At 47.1% G+C, this 26,306-nt stretch overlaps 1 protein-coding gene across 3 annotated transcripts in view; it reads right to left on the bottom strand.

Annotated features, from left to right (window-relative positions):
• ASB18 (ankyrin repeat and SOCS box containing 18) overlaps positions 1-23,329 on the bottom strand; it is a 350,641-nt gene extending 327,312 nt beyond the window's left edge. For 2 of the 3 annotated variants that reach the window (XM_085645099.1, XM_085645100.1), the window contains exon 1: positions 22,836-23,329. In XM_085645099.1, the coding sequence (XP_085501225.1) occupies positions 22,836-23,118 (283 nt within the window). In that variant the 5' untranslated portion in view covers positions 23,119-23,329. The remainder of the gene's footprint in view (positions 1-22,835) is intronic. The other variant, XM_085645097.1, reaches the window with a different exon arrangement.
• Between the last annotated feature and the right edge of the window lie 2,977 nt (positions 23,330-26,306).

Genomic DNA, 26,306 nt, shown 5'->3' with positions numbered 1-26,306 from the left:
AGATGACGCGGTCCGGCACATCTAGAGCTGGTGGAAGACCCAGTTGTATTGAGCTCTGGGTTGGGCACCACATTGAAGTCGCCTCCTATTAATATAAGACCCTGTGGGAGGCCCGCAAGAAGTTTGGAGCGGTCCCAGAGGCAGGCTCTAAGAGAAGCAGGTGGAGCATAGACACATAGTAAAGTGATCACCTGGCCCTTAAATGTGCTTGTCATGGCGATGAAGTGGCCTTGTGGGTCGCGCATTTTGTGGGAGACACTAAAAGGGCAGGATAGCAACCCCCTGGGACCCGAGGGTGTACCCCGCATGAAAGGCCCTATCATACCATTTACGTGCCAAGAAGGGACAGCGACCACCATAAGATGAGTTTCTTGAAGGGGAAGTACCTCGGGGAGATGGCAGTAGGCAAAGGTGTGAACCGCAGCGTGTTTCACACAGTCCAGGAGAGCATTAACATTCCAGGACAGTAATCGGAAGGTCATCTCTATGGGGGACAAGTGCGATCACACACAACAGGAATGATAAGGAAAGGGTCCATATTGTGGAGCAGTTGCAGAACCGGAGTTATGGCTAGAAAGTGCTACAAGGAGTCGTGGCTGAAAAGGGGCTACTGCATCGATTGCGTAGGTGTGTGTCAAATCCTAAGGAATAAAACACAAGAGGAACATACATGCAATGAAACATGGTCTACAGGTGACTAGATCCCCACCCCCCAACTCCCACCCCTCCACACACTTCTACCCCAGAAGCATCTGTCACTCTAAGAAAAAAATAGACAAAAAGGAAAACAATGTACACAACAATGTAGTGGCATCAAAGGGGGAAACCCCAACTTAGTAAAGGATAAGTGAATAACTGCCATTCTATGTGATGGAGCAGTTTAGGAAGAGGACTTAATGACTACTTAAGTAAGCTTAGAGCAAGTCAGGTAAACAAAGAAGACAAGTCCCCTATTTTGAGACCTGACACTCACCAGAGAGTTAATTCAAGCTAAATCGTGGGACGGCGAGAGAGGTCCGTGTCCGAGTAGGGAAGTAGCCGATGGCGGAGAAGCAGAGGGTTTATCCCGGTCTGGACCCTGTTCCTCACCATTGGAGGTAGGGTTGGAAGGAGGCAAAGGCACCTGGGGGTATTGAAAAGGTGACGTGGATCGAAACGTTATCTGTCTACTTTAGGAACGAGTGTGCCGCCTGCGTTGTTTAGGCTGCAGAGATGGTCCCTGCAGGTCAGAGTTTGTTCGGGATGACGTGAAGGCGGCGTGGCCGCAGAGTGGATGGCCCTCAGTGAGCCATTGCCAAACAGACTCTGGTTTGTAAAAAAAAATTGATTTGTAAGCATGAATGAGGCGGAGGCGAGCTGGGAACAGTAAGCGGTACTGGAGCCCCATGGCCCTGGCTTGACCTTCGTTTAAGAGCGGTTTCTCTGTTGCACATCACAGGCGAAGTCAGGGAAAAGGCCCCTACACCACCATGGGCCGCACTGCAATGCCAAAGAGTGAAGCTGGGGAGTAGGCCTCACAGGGTCCTGGGTCTAGACCTTACCTCAATCTAGCACGGGGCAACAAGGGAACCTTGCACTCCTTCCCCTGGTCAGTATCAATCTTGCAGCAGGCACGGGGGGCAAGCTCTAGGAAACAAGCAGCTCCAACAGGCCCAGGGGAGACTGTGTGGCACGAGGTCGATAGAGAAGCTGCGTACCCCGCCAACAGTCAGCATTACAGGCCCTATGGGGTCAGGCAGTGTCACCAGGTCAGGGTAGGAGAACAGCCCAACCTCTCATGGTGTAGGACCCTTGCAGCACCATGGGCTGTGCCGCAGCATCAGAGGAAGGAGCATGTGAGTGATCCTCCTCAGGCACCGGGCCGACACCCAACCAACATTCGCCTCGAGGCAGCAAAGGAGTCCTTCACGGCTCTCCCTCGCTCAGGAGCAGTCTTGCAGAAGTCACAGGGATGGGGGCAGGCTCCAACCGTCAGGCAGTGAAGATGGGTCTGGGGGGCTAGGGGTGGTAGGCAGCCATGAGGTTGGTGTTGAGGCTGCAGCCTCCCATCAACAGCCGATATTTCTGGCGTCACTTCTCTGGCAGGCATACAGCGCGTTTTCAGGGGACTTCCGAAAGCAGGAATGTTCCTACCATGTTTTACAAGCCAGGGAGTCGCCTTAAGAATGCTTGATGACAGTTAGGCAGGAGGATTTCCAACAGATTAGCAGGGTTTAGCCCGGAGCTGAGCTAACAAGCAGTCGCCATGATGGCCATTCAAGCCACGTCCTCTGGAGGGGATTTTAATTATGTCACAGACACAACACTAGATAGGTCACACCCTCCTTTACCTAGTGCAGCTCCACATAAGATTGCCCTGGGCTTCTGGGAGTGGATAGAACTCCTTACATGTGGAACTGGATACGTTCTTGTGTAATGCACCAGTGCAAGAAAAGCACCGGTGGCCGAATATTGGACAAGAACACACTCTGATCTAACACCAAAAAGAGGTGAGAGGTAATCGTTCACCAACCACCCTCCATTTACAGTACCACACAGATAGAGGTTGATGAAGGGAAGCCAAACTACCTTCTGAGGATTCCCTCCTGATAGGAAAGAAATGCCTTCACCCACTAATTAGTGGCATGCTTCACCATTGGGCTGCTTCCACACTCTCAGTGTTGCCATCAACAAGGGTGGAGCATAAAGAGTTATTTTCTATGGTCTCAGATGCTCATGCCAAGAGTAAGGTAACAGCAGGGTGTATGACTAACGCTTCTCTGTATAACGTATGACTGACTGACTAAGACAGTGATAAAGGAAGGGATCACATGGTCCTGATGAAGGTCACTGACCCAGAGTGGTGTAAGATTGTTGGACCGAAACATGTTGACAACAGTAAAAATGATGATAGGGTGAATATAGCATGTAGATCATCATACTGGGAACTTTTAATTCTGTCTGGGGAACCCAGGAATAAAGCATCAGAATGGATTGGATATCCGCAAGGTATGTTTACCTTATAAAATCTTTCATATATCTGATCCTGCTTTAACATTTGACATCATCAAAAAAAAAAAAATCTTCTGCTCCACCAATGTTGATGGCAATGAAGGGAGTATAGACGCACCCTTCGATTCCTTGTCCTGGGACTTCCTCTATGTGACAATATTACACATGGGCAGGGGGTTCCTCAACTGAAGCAAGCTGCTGCATATGATCCTAACAGCCTGTGTGAGGACCGGTGGAGTCATAGCGGACAGCCATGCAGTAGGCAGGGACACCCGGCAGGGTTACCCGCTCTCACCAGTGCTGTTTGCGATGGCCCTGGAACCGCTGGCCATCGTCCTTCATCAGGGTGATCACTACCAAGGGCTTGAGGTCAATGCCCCCCCCCTGTATCTGTCATTATATGCTAATGATATGCTGGTCTATATGTGTAAAAACAACAGTTGATGGACAGAATGCAGAACAATGTCATACATTCACCAGAGTACAGAGATTTGGGCCTAAATCCATCGTTTTTTTGCTCACCATGCCGTTCCAGTTTGAACCCAGCCATATGCAAATCAGTCTTGACCCTGTGCCTTATGGGTACAGTCCAGCTCGAACTGCCAAGCCAGGTCCTCCCTGGACTGGAAACAAGCATCCTAGGACCGGTTTCGAGGTTTCACCCCTCTTCAGCCAGGATAGCTTGATTCCAGTGGCATGGAGAGCACGGGACCCACGTCTGGGATACCCTTCCCACTCGGGGTGACAAATGCAAAAACAACAGTTGATGGACAGAATGCAGAACAATGTCATACATTCACCCCAGTACAGAGATCTGGGCCTAAGTACATCGATTTTTTGCTCACCATGCCGTTCCAGTTTGAACCCAGCCATATGCAAATCTATATGTGTGGCACAGCTGGAGTTACAATGGGGGGAGAGACCCAGCTGCTGGGAAATGTTCTCTTGGGGATCAGGCGCTAGGTGTAGCTCCAAGTGAAGGGCACGCACTTCTAGTTGGATAACATGAGAGGAGCGAGAACGCTCCTGGGCCCTAATACGCCCCTAAGCAAAGCCCAGTATGGTTACTTTACTAGCAGCCCACTGGGAGCCAACCTTCTCTACCGATCCCTCATTACTGCGCAAGTGTTTGAATGAAGGCCTTGTCCTGTAGATACCAGGCATTAAGATGCCACCTAGGGTGCTAGTTAGACATGGGGGATCCAAGATGAAGGAGTAGTGGGGAATTGTCCGAAATCTCCAGAGGTACTATTTGGATATGCGAGAGAACTCAGCAATCAGTAGCAGGTAAAAAGACTAAGTCTATCAGTGAGGGGGTGTGGTAGGCTGCTGAAGTATGCGTACATTGACAAAGTCTCACATGTCACATCCTCCAAGCGTGACAGAGGCCGAGACTGGGGGTCCAGTCCGTAAGATGACGCGGTCCGGCACATCTAGAGCTGGTGGAAGACCCAGTTGTACTGAGCTCTGGGTTGGGCACCACATTGAAGTCGCCTCCTATTAATGTAAGACCCTGTGGGAGGCCCGCAAGATGTTTGGAGCGGTCCCAGAGGCAGGCTCTAAGAGAAGCAGGTGGAGCATAGACACATAGTAAAGTGATCACCTGGCCCTTAAATGTGCTTGTCATGGCGATGAAGTGGCCTTGTGGGTCGCGCATTTTGTGGGAGACACTAAAAGGGCAGGATAGCAACCCCCTGGGACCCGCGGGTGTACCCCGCATGAAAGGCCCTATCATACCATTTACGTGCCAAGAAGGGACAGCGACCACCATAAGATGAGTTTCTTGAAGGGGAAGTACCTCGGGGAGATGGCGGTAGGCAAAGGTGTGAACCGCAGCGTGTTTCACACGGTCCAGGAGAGCATTAACATTCCAGGACAGTAATCGGAAGGTCATCTCTATGGGGGACAAGTGCGATCACACACAACAGGAATGATAAGGAAAGGGTCCATATTGTGGAGCAGTTGCAGAACCGGAGGTATGGCTAGAAAGTGCTACAAGGAGTCGTGGCTGAAAAGTGGCTACTGCATCGATTGCGTAGGTGTGTGTCAAATCCTAAGGAATAAAACACAAGAGGAACATACATGCAATGAAACATGGTCTACAGGTGACTAGATCCCCACCCCCCAACTCCCACCCCTCCACACACTTCTACCCCAGAAGCATCTGTCACTCTAAGAAAAAAATAGACAAAAAGGAAAACAATGTACACAACAATGTAGTGGCATCAAAGGGGGAAACCCCAACTTAGTAAAGGATAAGTGAATAACTGCCATTCTATGTGATGGAGCAGTTTAGGAAGAGGACTTAATGACTACTTAAGTAAGCTTAGAGCAAGTCAGGTAAACAAAGAAGACAAGTCCCTTATTTTGAGACCTGACACTCACCAGAGAGTTAATTCAAGCTAAATCGTGGGACGGCGAGAGAGGTCCGTGTCCGAGTAGGGATGTAGCCGATGGCGGAGAAGCAGAGGGTTTATCCCGGTCTGGACCCTGTTCCTCACCATTGGAGGTAGGGTTGGAAGGAGGCAAAGGCACCTGGGGGTATTGAAAAGGTGACGTGGATCGAAACGTTATCTGTCTACTTTAGGAACGAGTGTGCCGCCTGCGTTGTTTAGGCTGCAGAGATGGTCCCTGCAGGTCAGAGTTTGTTCGGGATGACGTGAAGGCGGCGTGGCCGCAGAGTGGATGGCCCTCAGTGAGCCATTGCCAAAAAGACTCTGGATTGTAAAAAAAAATTGATTTGTAAGCATGAATGAGGCGGAGGCGAGCTGGGAACAGTAAGCGGTACTGGAGCCCCATGGCCCTGGCTTGACCTTCGTTTAAGAGCGGTTTCTCTGTTGCACATCACAGGCGAAGTCAGGAAAAAGGCCCCTACACCACCATGGGCCGCACTGCAATGCCAAAGAGTGAAGCTGGGGAGTAGGCCTCACAGGGTCCTGGGTCTAGACCTTACCTCAATCTAGCACGGGGCAACAAGGGAACCTTGCACTCCTTCCCCTGGTCAGTATCAATCTTGCAGCAGGCACGGGGGGCAAGCTCTAAGAAACAAGCAGCTCCAACAGGCCCAGGGGAGACTGTGTGGCACGAGGTCGATAGAGAAGCTGCGTACCCCGCCAACAGTCAGCATTACAGGCCCTATGGGGTCAGGCAGTGTCACCAGGTCAGGGTAGGAGAACAGCCCAACCTCTCATGGTGTAGGACCCTTGCAGCACCATGGGCTGTGCCGCAGCATCAGAGGAAGGAGCATGTGAGTGATCCTCCTCAGGCACCGGGCCGACACCCAACCACCATTCGCCTCGAGGCAGCAAAGGAGTCCTTCACGGCTCTCCCTCGCTCAGGAGCAGTCTTGCAGAAGTCACAGGGATGGGGGCAGGCTCCAACCGTCAGGCAGTGAAGATGGGTCTGGGGGGCTAGGGGTGGTAGGCAGCCATGAGGTTGGTGTTGAGGCTGCAGCCTCCCATCAACAGCCGATATTCCTGGCGTCACTTCTTTGGCAGGCATACAGCGCGTTTTCAGGGGACTTCCGAAAGCAGGAATGTTCCTACCATGTTTTACAAGCCAGGGAGTCGCCTTAAGAATGCTTGATGACAGTTAGGCAGGAGGATTTCCAACAGATTAGCAGGGTTTAGCCCGGAGCTGAGCTAAAAAGCAGTCGCCATGATGGCCATTCAAGCCACGTCCTCTGGAGGGGATTTTAATTATGTCACAGACACAACACTAGATAGGTCACACCCTCCTTTACCTAGTGCAGCTCCACATAAGATTGCCCTGGGCTTCTGGGAGTGGATAGCACTCCTTACATGTGGAACTGGATACGTTCTTGTGTAATGCACCAGTGCAAGAAAAGCACCGGTGGCCGAATATTGGACAAGAACACACTCTGATCTAACACCAAAAAGAGGTGAGAGGTAATCGTTCACCAACCACCCTCCATTTACAGTACCACACAGATAGAGGTTGATGAAGGGAAGCCAAACTACCTTCTAAGGAATCCCTCCTGATAGGAAAGAAATGCCTTCACCCACTAATTAGTGGCATGCTTCACCATTGGTCTGCTTCCACACTCTCAGTGTTGCCATCAACAAGGGTGGAGCATAAAGAGTTATTTTCTATGGTCTCAGATGCTCATGCCAAGAGTAAGGTAACAGCAGGGTGTATGACTAACGCTTCTCTGTATAACGTATGACTGACTGACCAAGACAGTGATAAAGGAAGGGATCACATGGTCCTGATGAAGGTCACTGACCCAGAGTGGTGTAAGATTGTTGGACCGAAACATGTTGACAACAGTAAAAATGATGATAGGGTGAATATAGCATGTAGATCATCATACTGGGAACTTTTAATTCTGTCTGGGGAACCCAGGAATAAAGCATCAGAATGGATTGGATATCCGCAAGGTATGTTTACCTTATAAAATCTTTCATATATCTGATCCTGCTTTAACATTTGACATCATCAAAAAAAAAAATTCTTATGCTCCACCAATGTTGATGGCAATGAAGGGAGTATAGACGCACCCTTCGATTCCTTGTCCTGGGACTTCCTCTATGTGACAATATTACATATGGGCAGGGGGTTCCTCAACTGAAGCAAGCTGCTGCATATGATCCTAACAGCCTGTGTGAGGACCGCTGGACTCATAGCTGACAGCCATGCAGTAGGCAGGGACACCCGGCAGGGTTACCCGCTCTCACCAGTGCTGTTTGCGATGGCCCTGGAACCGCTGGCCATCGTCCTTCATCAGGGTGATCACTACCAAGGGCTTGAGGTCAATGTCCCCCCCCTGTATCTGTCATTATATGCTAATGATATGCTGGTCTATATGTGTAAAAACAACAGTTGATGGACAGAATGCAGAACAATGTCATACATTCACCAGAGTACAGAGATTTGGGCCTAAATCCATCGTTTTTTTGCTCACCATGCCGTTCCAGTTTGAACCCAGCCATATGCAAATCAGTCTTGACCCTGTGCCTTATGGGTACAGTCCAGCTCGAACTGCCAAGCCAGGTCCTCCCTGGACTGGAAACAAGCATCCTAGGACCGGTTTCGGGGTTTCACCCCTCTTCAGCCAGGATAGCTTGATTCCAGTGGCATGAGAGCACGGGACCCACGTCTGGGCATACCCTTCCCACTCGGGGTGGCAAATGCAAAAACAACAGTTGATGGACAGAATGCAGAACAATGTCATACATTCACCCCAGTACAGAGATCTGGGCCTAAGTACATCGATTTTTTGCTCACCATGCCGTTCCAGTTTGAACCCAGCCATATGCAAATCTATATGTGTGGCACAGCTGGAGTTACAATGGGGAGGGGGGGGGGGGTTTGGAGCCTAGAGAAATATGGGGCAGTCTTGGGACCGCGGGTCAACTGGGAGATGTCCTGTGCATATCCTTTTGTGGATCCTAGGGAGGGGAGCAGGCCAGTGGCCTTGGAGGATTCCCTACATTGGGAACCTGTCGCAATCAAATATAATGGAGTCCAAATTTATCATGAGGAGGACCGTCTACTAGATGACAACATTGTGATGAAAGTGGCATCCCTGAAACAAGCTTTCAGATTCTGGCAACAACTGCCATTGTCAATCTTGGACAGGGTAGCACTGATGAAGATGATCATCCTCCCTAGGCTACTGTATCACTTCACTGCCCTCCTACTAGGGGTACCCAGGAAAGTGTTGCGGGATTTAGATGCCATAAGCCTGTAGCTTCTCTGGGTCACCCACAGGAGAATATTATTAGTAAAACTGAAATTACCCACCTCAGGGGGCGTGGGGTGACTGGCAGTCCAGACCTTGAGCTTTACTATCTGGCAGAGCAGCTGCAGTGGGCCTCGCAGTGGTGGGACCACTGTTGGGATGACCGCCGCAGGGCATATCCAGACTCACTCCCTCAGCACGTCTTACCGCACCTGCTGCTGGGGACACCTCGACCTTAGGATTAAGGGGTCCTGATGGTGACTCTCCAATAGGTATGGACCTGAGCACTGCAACACAGGCGAACGCAGCCCTTCTATGCACAGGAGCTGCTACTTACAACTCTGCTGGCCTTGCTGCACTGGGGCAAGTGGAGTGGCCTCCACAACTGGATAGCACTACCGATCACTAGAATCGGCGAGCTCTATTTTAATGACACACTGGCAGACTTCGCAAGCCTACAGTACCAATATGAGCTGCCAGCGTGTGGTTTCTTCCTGCATGGGATACTAATTTCAGTGACGTGCTAGTGGTGGTGTGATGGAGTGGCTGAACCCTCAACTCACGCAGGGTGGCAACAGATCTGCAAGATCACTGGACGCAGGTGCGCAACTTTGCTACTTTACTGTGCACTTCTGGACCAGTCGAAAAGCCACTTGGAACAGCTCCGAGATCACTGGGCCTTAGAAATGGCATCCCCATTAGTGATTCTGACTGGACTAAGATACTAGCACACACTCCCACAGTATTGCACAATACGAGATTTAAACTTATACAGTATTACTTTCTCCATAGAGTATATATCACGCCCAAAAGTGTGAACTTGATGTTTCCAAATGCAATGGTGGGTTGCTGCAGGTCCAGGGAGAATAACGCTTAGTTCTACCGCATTGTCTGGTTGTGCCCAACCCTTGCTACTTACTGGAAGTAGGTGATGGAAATATTCACAGTGGTGACCGGCAGATCTCTGGCCACCACGCCAAATGTTTGCCTGCTGGCAGTGCTTTAAGTGGGATAAAAAAACTGGCGGGTCTCTCAAAGGGGCGTGGCCAATGCAATTAAGGGCGCGGCTTAAAAATACTTTAGCTAAAAATCTGTACTCAGCATAGTGTGCCGCCCGACTTGTATTTTGCTGTTTCTGTCATTGCATCCAGATATATGATACAACAAGTAACATCATACCTACAACAAGTCAGGACTATTGACTTTGTCAATGGTTGTTAGTTGCATAAGAAAAATAAGCAGCAACTATAGCTTGTATATAATATTGAAAAAGCTTCCACTTAAAGCCCTGGTGACACCACGACAATGTTGCTGCTCCTGAGTTTCAAAAAGAGAAGGGAAATCCAGAGAGAAAATGACTCTCTTTAAAGGATTTCCCTTCCCCTACAACGCTCACCTGGCATGACGTCATGCAGCAACTTCTCCGCTAGTGAAAAGTGAACAGTGTGAGCACACACACATGGATGTGCCTGCTCTACTGCAGTACGGAAAAAACGGACCGCCTGTGCCAGGGCACAAAACAGAGCCCGAGGAAGACCTGTTTCGAGGCCTCCTTTAAAAAACTGCAGGTGCTCAGACCCAGTGAGACCCGGCCCACTTAAAGCCCTGCCTGATGGGCTTGTTCCCTAGAACAAAAGCCAAAACTGTAACATCTAGACAGGGCCGGACTGGCCGTAGAGAGCACCGGGCAATCCCCAAGTGCGCCGCACGCATGGGGGCCAGTTTTGGGCCCCTGGGGGCCATCTTTGTTACAGGGCCGTTTTTGCAGCATAGCTGTAAAATCGGCCCTGTAACAAAATCGGCCAAAAACCGGTCGTGGCAAAGAGCTCGGCGGCACCCCGAACCCACGGGGAGCCGGCCGAGCACTTTGCCAGGGCCTGTTTTGGTTTCCAGTCCGGCCCTGCATCTAGATTTACGGGTTAGCGTTACTTTTAGCCAAGCGGCACTATCAATGGCCTGGAAAACCCCTGAGGGCACCGGCTATGGGAGCTCAACAAGTTGTCCAGGCCAGCCATGAGGGAGCAGTGCTGCAGAGGAAGGTGACAGAGGACTCAGACGTGGGGATTGGATAGGGGCCTGGAATCAAATAAAGCAGGACATACCATGACTAGAGGATAACAAAACATGTCGCTATCGTGAAAGCGAGCTCACAGATATACCCGTGAGCTGGCTCACTCAATTCTACTCATCTGTGGCGATTTGTCTAATGGCACAGGCAGAGATGCGAGTAAACCTAGTCTGTGGAGATGTGGCAGGCAGTGGAATTCTAGTGTCTGCATTCTACTATCTGCCTTTAACAGCACTCTATCTAAACCAGAGGCGCAACTAGAGCCAAATTTGGGGGGGGGGGGGGGGGCGGGGATTACTAAAAATTTCGGGGGGGAGGGGGGGTTAATTCTTCCAGCAATAGGCAGAGTGGAGATGAAGGGGTGAAGAACACAACAAAGCCTCGTTAACACGTAAATGGTCTTTTAAAGACCTGTGAAGTACTGGGGGGCGGCTGCAATAAGCTCAAAAATTGTGTGTGTGTGCCCGGAAGCTGTCTCTGCCGGGCTGACACACACGACGGGGGAGTGGGGTGGTATGGGGGCTGAAGCCTGGGCGTCGGATCTAAATATGTTTTCAGAGGCGGTGTTAAGCTAACTCTGCAAGCAGGTCTGTTATTCCAGGAATAGCAAAGCATCTCAGCTTTAATTGAGAATGACCTCAGCTCACAAATGGGAGCTCGAGGTTTGCAGAACGAGGATGCGTGCCAGAGCTCGTAGGGCTGGTGGTCCAAAACTATGCAGAATATTACAATCAAAGCCACGTTTTCATGGACTGACATTTAATAAACTGAAATTTGCAAAACTGAAGCTCAAGATGCTTAAATAATGAGATGTTTGCGTGTTTCAATACAATATAATGGCAGCCATGGTAAATGAAGCACAGGAGATACAGGCATTTGCCCAGGGTGACACAGTACAGTCAAAAGAGAAGCTGAGGTTAGAAGACAGGTTTCTTGGTCCCCTGCTAGAAAACTTTGGGGCCTATTTACGAGAATGTCATGCAGCGCAGCAAGTCACCTTGCTGCGATGCACTGCGTGACAGGGAATGGACAGGAATGCATGGTATTTGAGGCAATACACTGTATTCCTGCCTTTTCCCCTGCACTGGCAGCAACTATGGTGAAAGGGTGCCTGCGTTGCATACAGGATTGTTTTTGTGTAGGAAAGGACACCAATCTTGATAGGCATAGTCCTCTTTCTATGTGTGCTACAGAATACAGCACACATGGAAAGAGGAAGTAACAAGGATAAATAAAGATATTTTTCATCATTATGCCTCACCAGAGAAGGCATATCTTTTTGGCGCCTTCCTAGGTCTACCAGTTAAAAACCATGGGAGTTGCGTGGGAACACCCACTCATTGCCCATGGAACGCCTTCCCAGAGCAGAGTAAGGCAGCGATTTGTGCTACGTTGCCTTATTCCAGATTTATGGAGCCACTCAGGATCAAGCAAAATGGACATGCGTGGCTTCATAAATCACATTTACAGTTTGTATCACTCTTCCACTACGTAGCGTGGTGCAAGAGCCACGCAAAATGGCTCATAAATAAGCCCCTTACTTCCTAGTCTAAAACGCATCTGGGTAGTGTACAACAAATAACACAGAAAATTAAATGCAATTTTCAATCTACTGAAGGTTAGAGCTATTAAGTATAATGGGGTTGCCGTGTCCCTCAGAATCTGGGTATATAATTATAAACTACAAGTGATCCTAATGGGTGTCACAATTTTGGCGGAAATTGTGAGAAATGCTTTTTATTAAGCATATATATAAAGGGTCCAATGATGATCCCCATCAGGCTGTTCGTGAGAGTAACTATTAGTGATTTCTTACTTGCCTCCGCACATCAAAATTCTTAATGTCCACAAACCACGATACTGACGAGTAATTTATCAATAACATGTATTATTCTGGCTGTCCCAAACAAACAGATGACATATAATACAATCAAGTAAACTAACATAACGTGGAAAATCAAACGTTTACAGTGTTCAGATATACAGACAAGAAAACATAAAAGCCACACGTAGTCACATGTGCACACTTATGAAGCTCAAGGTATCCTTGTATGGTTTCCTTTATATATTTGTAGGATAGCTGGTGCAAGACATTGGATAATTACGCCTTTCGACCCTCTGATAACGTGTTAGTGGCTATACATCTTAGCAGTTCTTCCTCAGGACTACAAAACAAAGGGACAGCCTCCAAAAGGAGAATCCAGGAACACAAAATGAGCATGCGGAATATCATCAATGTATATTCTATGTCATACAGATATATAAACCTTGGCACTCTTGTTCAATTTAATATTAATTCATACAGTTGTTTAAACAAGTCAATTTAAAGTACCAGCAGGACAACTAAATATATTATAGCTTTTTATCAGAACAGAAGACCGCGTCACGTATTTTTTTTATAAATCCACTGGTTATTTTATAGTTTTAGTAGTCACAGAAACTAGGGCTATGATATGCCCCTGTAATATAATACGCAAAGTATTATATTTGGAACGACTGCGCCGCGAGGGAAACTTTTATACTACAGGGGCATATCATAGCCCTAGTTTCTCTGACTACTAAAACTATAAAACAACCAGTGGATTTATACAAAGAATACGTGACACGGTCTTCTGTTCTGACAAAGAGCTATAATATATTTACGGACAGACGATTCCCCAATACAAGACTTGGACATTTCTATACAACTTTTTGGTCGCCTACTTTATCAATGATCGAAGCCTTGAAAAAGTTTCTATGAAACAAAACACGTGTCGGCTGCCGGTTCAACGCTTAAAAGGAGGATTGTTACACCAAGCTGTCTACTCCTGAATTATAATGTCACTGCTTTTTAAATTTGTGATTCAAGACTCTGTTATATATAAATTGATACGGCAAGAACTAAATTTATGTCCTGCTGGTACTTTAAATTGACTTGTTTAAACACCTGTATGAATTAATATTAATTTGAACAAGAGTGCTGAGGTTTATATATCTGTTAAACGTTTTCACTGGGTCCAATTGGGCCTCGGTGATTTGGCACCTTAGGTAGTGGGGTGCAGTCTTAACCTCAAGGGGCACCAATACTTGGATGCTTACATTTAATGCACAAAGAGAATAGATGTGCTACCAATTAGACCACCACTGCCATCTGTAAATATTGTTATATTCTATGTCATCATGGTCCCCAGCTAGGGTACACAAGGTATGTAAAGTGGGGTAAGTATCACCCAATCATCCTTTTCTTTAAGTACACAAAACCCTTTCAAATTAATTTTTGGTAATTGTTTAAGGAAACTGATCCTGATCAGCAGCTGATACTTGTGGGTGATACTTATCCCACTTTACATACTTTGCACAACCCGGCTGGGGACCATGATGACATGGAATATACATTGATAATATTTTGCTTTGGTTTTTAAGTCCTGGGGAAGACCCGCTAAGATGTATAACCATTAACACGTTATCAGAGTGTCAAAACGTCGGCATAATTATCCAATGTCCTGCGTCAGCTATCCTACAAATATATGCCCAAATGAATGAGCTGGCAGATGACTTCTGCCTACCACCGAAACGTCAACACCATGTGCCAAAAATTTTAGATAAATGCAAAAACAACTATTGGTAGACAGAATGCAGAACAATATCATACATTCACCCCAGTACAGAGATCTGGGCCTAAATCCATCGTTTTTCTGCTCACCATGCCATTCCAGTTTGGATCCAGCCATATGCAAATCAGTCTTGACCCTGCGCCCAATGGGAACAGTCCAGCCCGAACTGCCAGGCCAGGTCCTCCCTGGACTGGAAACAAGCATCCTAGGACCGGTGTCGGGCTTTCAGCCCTCATCAGCCAGGATAGCTTGACTCCAGTGGCATGGAGTGCACAGGACCCACGTCTGGGCATACCCGTCCCACTCGGGGTGACAAATGCAAAAACAACAATTGATGGACAGAATGCAGAACAATGTCATACATTCACCCCAGTATCTGGGCCTACATCCATCGTTCTTTTGCTCATCATGCCATTCTAGTTCGGGCTGGACTGTTCCCATGAGGCACAGGGTAAAAACTGATTTGCATATGGCCAGGTCTAAACTGGGGTGGCATGGCGAGCAAAAGAATGATGGATTTAACCCAGATCTCTTGGCTAGGGGAGAATGTTTTGATTTCTTCTGCATTCCGTCCATCAATTTTGTGTCTTTTTCTTTCTCGCCCTAAGTGCGCCGGGTATGCCTAGACGTAGGTCCCGGGCTCACTGTGCCACTGGATTCAAGCCATCCTGGCCGAAGAGGGGTGAAACCCCAAAACCAGTCCTAGGATACTTGTTTCCGATCCAGGGAGGACATGGCTTGGCAGTTCGGGCAGGACTGTTCCCACGAGGCACAGGGTCAAGACTGATTTGCATATGGCCAGGTCTAACCTGGGGTGGCATGGTGAGCACAAGAATGATGGATTTAACCAAGATCTCTTGACTGGGGGAGAATGTTTTGATTTGTTCTGCATTCCGTCCACCAATTGTGTGTCTTTTGCAAAAAATTTAGATAAAGCATTAATTAACCTTTAATGTAAAATGGGAAGGAGTAAGGGATATCCACCTAGTGGTTGAATTGCACAAATTGAAACCAGAAAACCTGTTATCAGTCCTGGCTTACACACTTTACCAAAGTGTGTGATCCTAAGCAAAAAAATTATTTCACTGTGACTTCTTTTTATTCATTATTGCAGCTTGATTTTTAAAAGAATTTTGCAGTTTTATATTGCATGAACCTGGCCCAAAGGTATGAGAACCAGATTATGTTACACGTTTTTTAGGCTTGGAAAGATTAAGTCATTTTCCCAAATACCTCGGTTGTTGAGCAAAGGCTAGACTTCAAACTGGTCCTCCAAATCCGAAGTCAGCAGCTCTAGCCATTGTGCCAGCTGTGCTCTGAACAAAAACAACTCATGTTGGATTTAATAGACTATAATGTTGCTCTATGTAGAATAAGAAAATAGGCCACATATAGGGTGTATATGGTAAATGAATTGCCTCTTAGTTCACTAATGGCCTAGTTGCCATGGCAAGAGAGGGGATCACGAATGTTTCATGTTTAAAACTATCACTTTTAATAAATGCCTTTCAATGCAGTGATTTAATATGATGTACTAAAGCGAAACGCTTCTACATGTTAAAAAAATCTTTTTTTCCACATCTTGAAGCAACTTTATCATATTTTTACAAGATGTTTGTTGCATATTTCACATGCCAAACAGTCTCAGGGCTCGGCTTGTGCGCTGGCTCTCAGAGCTAGCCTGACCCTTATCTCGGCTCTCCCTATTAATATGTTGTCTCGTCCACCTTTTCTCTCAATATTAGTGAACACACGATCTAGGAGTGAAAAAATAACAGTGGGGGTCAAATTCACTGCGGAAGCTAGTTTGATGTATTAGTTCGCGGTGTTTGTGCTATACTGCTGCAATTTTTAATTCCAGTTTCATGCTGCGATTTGAATTTGCATGTTTCGGCGTTTGCCCTGACGCAGACATAGGCCTTGCAATAATTACCACCGTCTTACATAAAGTAACATTGGACAGACTGCTGCTGAAAGGGGCATATTTGGTGCTCTAGGAGGCTTCTGGTGCCCCCTTTCGGTGGCACCTGGGGCCACTGTCCCCATAGAACCGCCCTTGACCATTCCCCCTGACCGTAGGCTGTTTTAGCTTCTGTCACTGTACCAGTGCCACCCTGGACATTGAATCACCAGTTGGTGCAGATGATGCTACCGGCCTTCCACCATTGGCCCTCTATACAGTTGCCTCCATCCCGTCTCCGACGTTTCTGCAGAATATACTAGTGCCAAACTGATAAAATTCTGCATATTTTTGATTCCAGCTTTAGGCATGTTCTGCCAGGAACTGCCTAACCCAAAAAAGAGTTCCGTTACAAAGGAAGCCCTAATTCCCTCGGAGGTGTTGCAGTTCAAAGACACAGTATTCTGGTATGTATTTCCCTCAGACGCCCATCACGCCTGCAAGCTTTTATGGAGCAGCTTTCAAGGTGACATTTTAAGCTGCAGCCTCACTCTTGCTGAATTCCTTCTCTTCCTCTGTTGTGGACTGCACGGGGCGCCATCTCTATGGCTCCATTTCAACATTGTCAAAGAACCTGCTCCTTGGGACTCACCGCTAGAATTTTTTGTAACAGATGCTGTAGTTGTCATTCAGAGTCCATAAAAAGGTTATCTAAATTTTGTCACCAGTCTCATCAGCCGAAAATGGTGTTGTCTGTGTTCACGTTGACAGACAGACACTTCTCAAGAGGCACAAAAGTGAGAGATGCTGGAATCTAGGAGATCAAAACATTTCTAAAAGGTTTCCATGCAGTTTCTTTGTTTCAAATGGGCTTTATAGGTCGTCAAGTTAACACCACTCTCTCAAGCTCTTGACGCATTAAGAATTTAAATTGCAGAGTGAAAAAGAAATTGCCCAATGATTTTTTTGTTGTTGAACTGTTGTTTATTGTTTACAAGTTTAGGCCCTTCAAAGATTCATGATCAGCAAATCCTGCCATACAACAATATTTCAACAAGCATTTGCAACAGGTCTCGCATTTACGCGAGTTTAAGCTATTGGCATTGTAAATGACAATGTCTTTTATTTATGCTTTAAAAACGAAAACAACAATAAAAGGCATTGTTATTTGCAATGTCAATAGCTCAAACTCGCGTAAATTCGAGACCTACTGCATTGAAAATGCTTGTTAGATTAGTGAGTAGAAAACGCTCCCTTTCGGCTCGCGTGGCAAATGAATTAAATAAATAAACAAGCGCGGCCGCTAAAGTGAAGGCGGACCGCGCTGCAAATAAAAAAAAAAAATAGTGCTTACCGACCTATGAAGGAGACGGTGTAACGCCACAAGTAAAAGATCCAGTCCTCATGGGAGGTAACAATGGCGACAGGGCGGTAACAAGGAGGGACTAACAAGCCTCATTATCAATCGAATGCCAGAATTTACCACGGACAATGACACCAGCCAATCAATAATTTGAGCAGAGAGAAGGTGAGGCTTCAACAGCATACTCGACTACTGCATGCCTCACAGAGCGAGCAGCGCATGCGCTGCCGCTAGGCTCGACCTAAACAGTCTGCTACTTTTCTAGATTCTGCTTCACTATATTAAATTCCAGAGATATTAGTGCTTGGAGTGCTGACTGAGTTAATGCAAATATGGCGTGAACATTTCTATGCTCTACCCTGCAGTGACCTCCAGGCCGCGGGAAACAGACCTGTAATCTCTTTGCTAATTGGCACAAAGGTAGCAGTGAGAAAATTTCAACGCAGTGCCTTGATTGCGTCAGTCAAATATATTGCTTTGTTTTTCATAGAGACTAAATGCTTCTTGAAGTTATTCCCTTCACTAAACCAAACTCCAAGGTATCCATCCACGTACAGCATCAGTGTTCTGATCGTCTAGGTGCCAACTTCGACTATTTCTTTTTTATTTTCCCCAAATACTGTAATTTGTTTCTACTTAAATCGACAACCAAATTGTTTTGAGTGTTATACTGTCCCAAAGCAGTAATCAATTGCTTCTCAACTCACATGGATAGGAGTAAAATTATATCAATTGTTGAGGAGATTGATGAAACACTGGTTTGGTAGTTTGAGATTAGTTTCTTATTCTATTCCCAGTATGCAAGGTCTTTAAGAAATAGACCATCAGACCTATTTGCTATATCCAACAGAGATATTAGTCTAAAGTTACCAGGCTCACTGAGAGAGCCTTTCTTATGCACAGGGTGAATTACTGCCTTTTGACAATTGGCCTGTAGACACGGTGTCTGCAAGACAGACCCATGAATACTGAACATGGGAAGAGGTGTGGCGCCGCGGCCAATGCGACTGATTCTGGAAATCACGGTTCGATCCCTGGCGCCGGCGGCAGATTAGCCCAGCATCATATGACTCTGGGCAATAGCTTGCCTAATCTCCCCGACAGCCCCCAGCGCCTAGAGACCCTTACGGGTGATTGTTCGCGCTTTATAAATGTGGATTATTATTATTATTATTTAACATGACTCCCAGTCAGTGAGCAAGCCAGAACACGGGGGCGAGACTGATCTCCCCTCCACCCCAAACTGAGTTCCTTTACATCATAGCTGGCAAAGGTGCCCCAGAACTAGAGTGTAACCCAGAAATACTCCAACAAAGGCCTGTGGCCATGCCTGAGCAGTGCACTGAGGTAAGCAGGTGGGGCCTGCTGGTGATCGGGCATTGTTTAACAGTTGAGGATAAGCCTGGCAAACCTGAAGCAAGAGGCAGGGGATTATTCTCTGTGCGAGGCAGAGGATGGTGGATGTGCTGCGGATCGACGGAGTGGAGCAAGATACAATATAGAGGGGCCTACTGACTTCACCATCCGTGTTTTTGCTTCCTCTCTTAGGGTTTGGACAAGGATGGTGGACATCAGAATCGCGGTCGGCTGAAGCATGTCTGAGCTCCTGCCTGGGACACCAGCTGCTCGGGTAGGGCCTCCCAGAGACATAAACTGGCAGGGAGCATTGTGGGATTGGCGGAGATTCATGCAGGTGGGAGCAGGGCAGGCTGGAGAACACAGTATGCGGATGCTCCGTGCCTGAGTGGCCCGGGTGGGTTGCCTCAATCTCTATTGATACAGGAAAGTCTCAGACGTGAGGTGCCGGGCAACTGGATTGTCCACGACCACACTGTGCGGCATACTTTTAGGGGGCAACATCACAACTTTATCAAGATCTCACCCCAATTACCTTACAGAGGAGAAGACGCTTATGCGCAGTCATGACTACCTCTCAGAGAAAGGCATAAGGTACCGTTGAGGCATCCCATTTAGCATCATCTTCACTATACCCGGCACAACTCACACAGTTGCATCCCATCGGAGGCACTCTCAATCTTGGATTTGCCAGACATACTGGAATGCCTCTCTCCTGGCGCCTCACCCGGCTACCTCTCGAAACCAAGCGACATGGATGGGGAAGCTGGACCATGATCCCAATCATGGTCCAGCCAGGATGAAATACGGAGAGAGAGACAGGCCATTCTTGCCAAATTATAAGGTAACAAAACAGTGGACGAGGGTAGAGGGCTACGATTTCTCTCCCATATCAGAGACTACAATAAAATTGGCTTCAAAGACAATGCTGAAGCCTTGGGGCCGGTACTGGACTGAGGGGAGGCATGGGAGATAGTAAGAAACATGAATGTAGGGTGGTGGGCAGACGGGGAGAGGAGACGGTCCTCCTGACTGAGGAGGAACTTGGTACTGGACCCAATGGTCTGGGCTCATAGCTCATCCCTGTAAAAATGGACACTCCACCAAGGGGGAAGTGTGGGCTGTTAGTTGAGTTTTGTTGTTGTTGGGATGAGAATACTTGATCCTGATGATTCACTCGACAACTCTTCTCCTCCATCCCTAACAAGACAAGAGTTGTAACCATCCCCCTTGCTAACATTTAAGGGGAAATAATAGGCCTGGGCGGTGAAATTCGCTCTGTTTGCGTAGTTTTATGCACTCCGCGGAGCTCACGGAGTGCAGAAAACTCTGCTTCTCGATGTGCAGCAGAGTTTTTCCCCGCTCGCTAGCGGTAAGTTTGCGATTGCGAACAGTAATCTCGCGAGCTGCCGCTCAGTTAGAATTTCTACCCGAGCGGCAGGAATACCAGCACAAACTGCAGTTCGCACTGCACTCCGCCACTCGCGGAACTTCGTGGAGTTTTTTTGTAACTTCGCGGAGTTCTGCGTAGCAAAACTCCGCAAACTACGCCCAGGCCTAGAAAATAACAGACATGCGCACAGAAACATTAAGCCGTCTTTTGGCAGTCCGCATACTAACAGGCACTACAATTTCCACCTTTAGGCACTATATATGCTCCGAATGACAATTAGGAGATGTTCCTTAGAGCTGCCCTCTCACATGAACTCCCCGGATCACTAAACTCTGATTGGAGGAGTCCTAAATATAGTGATGGACACCATAAAGGACCAGTGTGGGCAGCGGGTGGGTCCAACGGGGGCCCTCTCTAAGAGGAGTCTGGGCCTGGTTGATATATAGTGGGTATTAAACCCCAAACAACCTTTTATTCTTTGGGGAGCGTTCATAGCTGTTGTTTCGGTCTCCTTTGGCATTTTGTCCTCCTTCCATTTTTGTAGCTGCTGCTTCAGCAAGGATATTGTTTACGTTTCTCTCTTTCTCGTGTCTGGAGGAGTTAATACGTGGGCAAGACTTATGGTAGACTAGATCACCTCGTCGGTGCTACCCACATGCTCGCAGTGACCCAAAGCACCCCCGCGGAAACATCTGCCCTTTTCAGACTGCTCGCCCTTCATGACTGACATGTGGGACTACCATGCTGATACTTCCATGCGGACCTGGAGGTTTAATGATAATCTAATGAAACATGATACAGTTACCGAGACAGGCAGACTTAGAAAAAGACTACTTACATACTAACAGAACTATTGACACACCAATTTTACTCTTATGGGACACACTAAAAGCAGTGACATGCAGAGAATTCATCTAGGAGGCTGCCCACTTTAACAAGGAGCAGGAGAGACAAAAAAAGGGATTGGAAGGAGGGTCAAAGAATATGGAGGCTTACTTAAACCATTTGGATCACACTGTGTGTGGCGTCAACTCACATTAACTAGACAACTCAAGGACCCTGGACATGGACAAAGCTGAGCTAGAACTTCCATGGCTTGAACAGAAATTCTACAATGGTGGCAATGATTCGGATTGTTTGCCGGTTAGCAAGTTAAGGGCCAAGCAGCAGAAAAACGCAATAGATCAAATGACAACTCCCTCTGGAGAGCCAGTGCAGGACAACAAAGACAGAGCTGTCATGTTCGGAGGTTTTTATGCAGACGTATAGATGGCAAGTACCATGTGAGGCAGTCGTAACTCTTGTGCCCAAGTCCAGGAAAGATCCCACATGATCCCAATTGAAGTTTCAGTAAACTTCTCAGTTGCCTATTTCATATATTTTTCTTCTCCCTGATTTTCTTGGTGAAATGGTGAGGACCCACTCTATTTTTCACACACTGGGATGATTCTAGTAATCACATTAACATGTTCAATTCTTCTGATTGGTAATGGTGGGTGTCTTACATTGTCGTATAGGTCACCTTGACTTACCATCCTATGTTAATCTTCCATCTTTATGGCAGGTTAACAACCTCCTTCAGGGGTGATCATAAATGCTTTTGATGGGTTGGGTACCCAAATATATCATTTCCTTGACCTCAGATTAATTTGAAATTAAACAATTCAGGAACAGAAACGCTTTGACAATAAATAATTTTAATTAAGTGAACTATACATCTTCCGAAGAGTTGAGATTCTAGAGAAATTGTTGAATTTGGTGAAATATAATGCATGTGTCTAATCTGAAAAAACAAAGTCACGGATGAAATGTCCCCAAGAATGCTAAGTTTAAAACTCTACCCTGCTTTCCCAGCCTACTAAGCAAGGTGAAGTGAAATGATGTTGGGGAGACCTTTAGAAAGTAGAAGTAAGTAGTGACTGAAAAGCAAGAGAGAGGGAAGGCAAATGAGGAAAGACAGGCAGACGGTAGAGGGAGGAATGTTAGAGCGTGAGAGGGAATGGGGTGAGGAAGAAAGAATAACAATGAAGGAAGGTGAGAGATGCTTGGAAGCAGGAGTGCAGAGAAAGCAAATCACGAAAGCCAAGTCAGAAAAAGATTGAAGGGAAAGGAAGGGAAAGAAGGAAAACGACAGATGGGAGGGAAAGCAAGAGAATGGGAGAAAATAAATGAGAGGTAGAAATTTGAGAGGGGGCATATAAATTTATGAGGGACAGAAGATGGATGGGAAAAGTAATACACAGAGAGGAAGTTGGAGTGAAGAAATGTTGAAAAATGGGAGAGAGTGGTGGAAGGTAAAGGGGTAACGTAAAGGAAGAGAAAGGAGGTAAAATAAATGAAATCATTAAGCAAGGTTAGCTGGGACAGCAGAGTGTAAACGTGGATTGGAGGAGGGAGGCGGAAGAGAGAGGAATGACCAGTGAATGCAGAAAGGAGGTTAAGGAGAGGGGGCAACACGAGGACATACCAAACCCAGCACTTGCCCACCGCAGCTCTTCTTCCTCAATGACCAGTGTGGCGTTCACGACATCAATCGATTCCTGGAAAAGTTTCCTAATTCTCTCCAGATCGCCAGAGTAGAAAGTGTCAAAGACCCAGGCCTCGTCCATAGGGGGGCGCTCATAACCACGTCTACAGGGGGCCGTGGTGACTTCAGGCGCCAGAGCAGTCTTCTCAGCTTGTCGCTTGGCCTCCCTGGCACCACGATGCCGGTGGCTGGGCTCGCCCAGGGACCCGCGCGGCCTCATCATGGTCTCTCTGACTTGCCCCACTCTATGCCTCAGGTGGAGCAGACAGGAGGTGCTCTCAGCAGCTCTCCGTAGGCCCAGACAAGGCTGGGCCTTCTTGTAGGGTGGGAAGCAGCAGTTTTAATTAGATCTCTGCGGGAGGAGGTGGGACACCGGGGCCCTGAGGACGGAAAAGGATTGCTGGCACGAGGCGTCCTCACATCTCTAAGCCCATTTCCACTCCGTGTGGTCCCTTAGACTGGAGGTTTGGAGATGGGAGGCAGCTTCATTCCAGCAGCGTCCCCACGCCCCAGCTTACCCTGCACAAGATCTGAAAACAATTGTTCTGTAGCCGCCTCCTGGTATTTCGCGGGAGAATGTGAGGTGCTTATATACTTATATTTAGCAACATAACAAAGTGCTACAAAATAGCTTCGGAAAATTGCTGGCATCTTTCGAGCTATGCAAGTCTCCGAAGCCTGCAATGAAGAGGGTTTGTTTGTGGGGGACGTGAACAGATTTTAATGGACAGGGTTTAGACGGACCCTAAGCCTTTCTTTTATATACTGCAAGAAGCTTGTAAAAGTGAAAGATGTGGTGGTTGCCTGAAGATTAAGCGATAAGAGGGAGCCAACTGTGCAGCTCAGTTGGTGTACAGCTCAGTTGGTTAGCGCATAGGTTGTAGAAGCCCAGAGGTCACAGGATTCAATGACCGTGTATATGTTTTGTAACATTACAGAGCGAGGCCAGAGCTTATACAATCTGAGCCTTCCCCTGCACGATGTAACCTGATAAGATTCATGACCAAGGCACGTTTTGTAGACCTTCGACCAAGAAAGGACCTGATCTAACACAGGACAATCTTTGTGAACATACCCCACGTCATGTCTTGGCTCTGATACTTCACAACTGCTTCCTAAATGCTGTTCAATCCTAGGTACTCCTGTCCATTTACTTAAAAGTTGTTCAGTGTCATTCCCCAGTCTGCAACCCATAAAGTGCTTAATTTAAGAAAAGAAAGAAAAAATGTGTGAAGGTTTGGAAGTGCCTCACGGAAACAACACCATGGGAGCTGCTGGTAGGTTCTCACCAGTATGCTCAAGTTCTCATCATTGGCGACCAGAGCCGAACTGGCCATAGCGGGCACCGGGCAATCCCCTGGTGGGCTGCAGGAGCGCGGTTTTGGGTCCCTGGGGGCCGTTTTTGTTACAGGGCCGTTTTTGCAGCATAGCTGCAAAATCGGCCCTGTAACAAAAATCGGTCGAAAACCGGCCCTGGCAAAGTGCTCGGCGGCACCCCCAACCCCCCAGGGGGGAGGGAGGGGGGCTGCTGAGCACTTTGCCAGGGCCGGTTTTGGTTTCCAGTCCGGCCCTGTTGGCGACTCCCAAAACCAAAAAGTAATAGTGTAAAAAAAGTGCAAAATTTTATGTAGATGTGAGGAAAAAGGTGAACAATGCATTTGGAATTTCCGCGTGCATCCCTATTCTAAACCCCTCATGAAAAACCTAAATACTCATTGAATTTCGCTTCTCCAAGATAAAGCCGAGCTAGAAAACCACTGGCAAAACTACTAACTTTAATCAGTGCTGTGGGTCTGCTCAATTTAAATTTTTTTATCTAACACGCATCGTGTGTACTGTTTTTAATATTGTGTTCTGTGCTGCCTTTGTGTTGTGTGCTGTGTTGTTGTCTGTATCATGTTTCCCCAGGCATATAATCGAATTGACAGTGTGGCGAGGACTGACCCCTAGCCCTGAAGAAATTGCTGTAAGTTTAAATGGCAATGAAACACGTTGGACTTCCATAGAAACTGATGGTTTGCGACAGTGTGTCTTGGTTTTTAAATTGAGCAGACCCACGGCACTGATCAAAGGTAGTAGTTTTGCCAGTGGTTGTCTAGCACGTTTTTAGCTTAGAGAAGGGAAATTTAGTGGGTATTTTGCTTTTTCATGAGGGGTCAGAATAGGGTTGCACGCAGAAATTGTTCCAAGTGCATGGTTCACCGTTTTCCACACATCTACATAAAAGTTTGCACTTTTTTTTACACTATTACTTTTCAGTTTTGGGAGTCGCCAATGATGAGAACTTGAGCATACTGGTGAGAACCTACCAGCAGCTCCCATGGTGTGGTTTCCGTAAGGCACTGCCAAACCTTTGCACATTTTTTCTTTCTTTTCTTGAATTAAGCACTTTATGGGTTACAGACTGGGCAATGACACTGAACAACTTTTAACTAAATGGACAAGAGCATCTAGGATTGAACAGCATTGAGGAAGCTCTTGTGAAGTATCAGAGCCAAAACACAGAGGGTTGCCTATGGTGTGAAGCAAGAGGAGGGACAGACAGCTTAAGAAGGAAAAAGCTTTCTCTCCAGGGTACCTGTCACATGAAAAAAGTTAATGTATGCAATTAGTTAATCAGAAGGTCTAAAAGCTGCTAGGGATCCTATCTTATACTGTGTGAAGTACACTTGCAGGTCAAGCTTGCCAGACAGTTCAAGAATTTACAGGGGCTTACAGCCAGCCATTGCTTACCTCTGGTTGCCTTTGTCAGTCTCATTTGCTTTCTTTTATTTCAATGGCTTTCATTGTTCCAGCTTGTCCCTCTTGTATCTGTCCCTCCCTTGGAGCATAACCTGCTTACCAACTCTCCTAATGACTGGCTTCTATTCTTTCACTGATAACTTTTAGCACACTTTTTTTTCCTTTTGGGTTAAGCACCCCATGAGAGTTCATGTGTTTTTAGCACTCCTTCTTGCATCTGTGTGCTCGCCCCAAAATATCCACCCTTATGTTTCTCTCTTGTGCACTTCTCACCCACCCTCCTCACACTCAGTATTGTTCTCGTCCTAATGTGCATCTCTGCCCCTGCTTTTGATTCTGTCATTTCTGTGTGCTTCTTGCTTTCTTGTTCGCTTCTCGTCCTGTGCTCCATGTTTTTCTCTCCCCTGTGCTGTGTTCTTCACTCCTTGTTTGTTTCTCCCCCGGCTCCCAGTGTCACTCACTCCTGTGTGTGATGCTTCCCCTTCCTAACCCCCATTCTCTCCTCCATTTTGCCAACCACCTGCTATCAATTTATCAGCTCCCCAAACAAATGTGGTCCACATTAGCGTATTTCAACCTTTCGTGAAGCATTGCTTGGTTAGTATCAGGTGATTTATTTTGGGGGAGCTTTGTGGTAGATAAAGCATCTTCCTAACCTGTAGGCCAGTA

Source organism: Triturus cristatus, chromosome 3_1 (genome assembly GCF_964204655.1).
Source record: "Triturus cristatus chromosome 3_1, aTriCri1.1, whole genome shotgun sequence".
Classification (NCBI taxonomy): domain Eukaryota; kingdom Metazoa; phylum Chordata; class Amphibia; order Caudata; family Salamandridae; genus Triturus; species Triturus cristatus.
The sequence above is the reverse complement of the archived record's forward strand: the minus strand, read 5'-3'. Positions and strand labels throughout refer to the sequence as shown.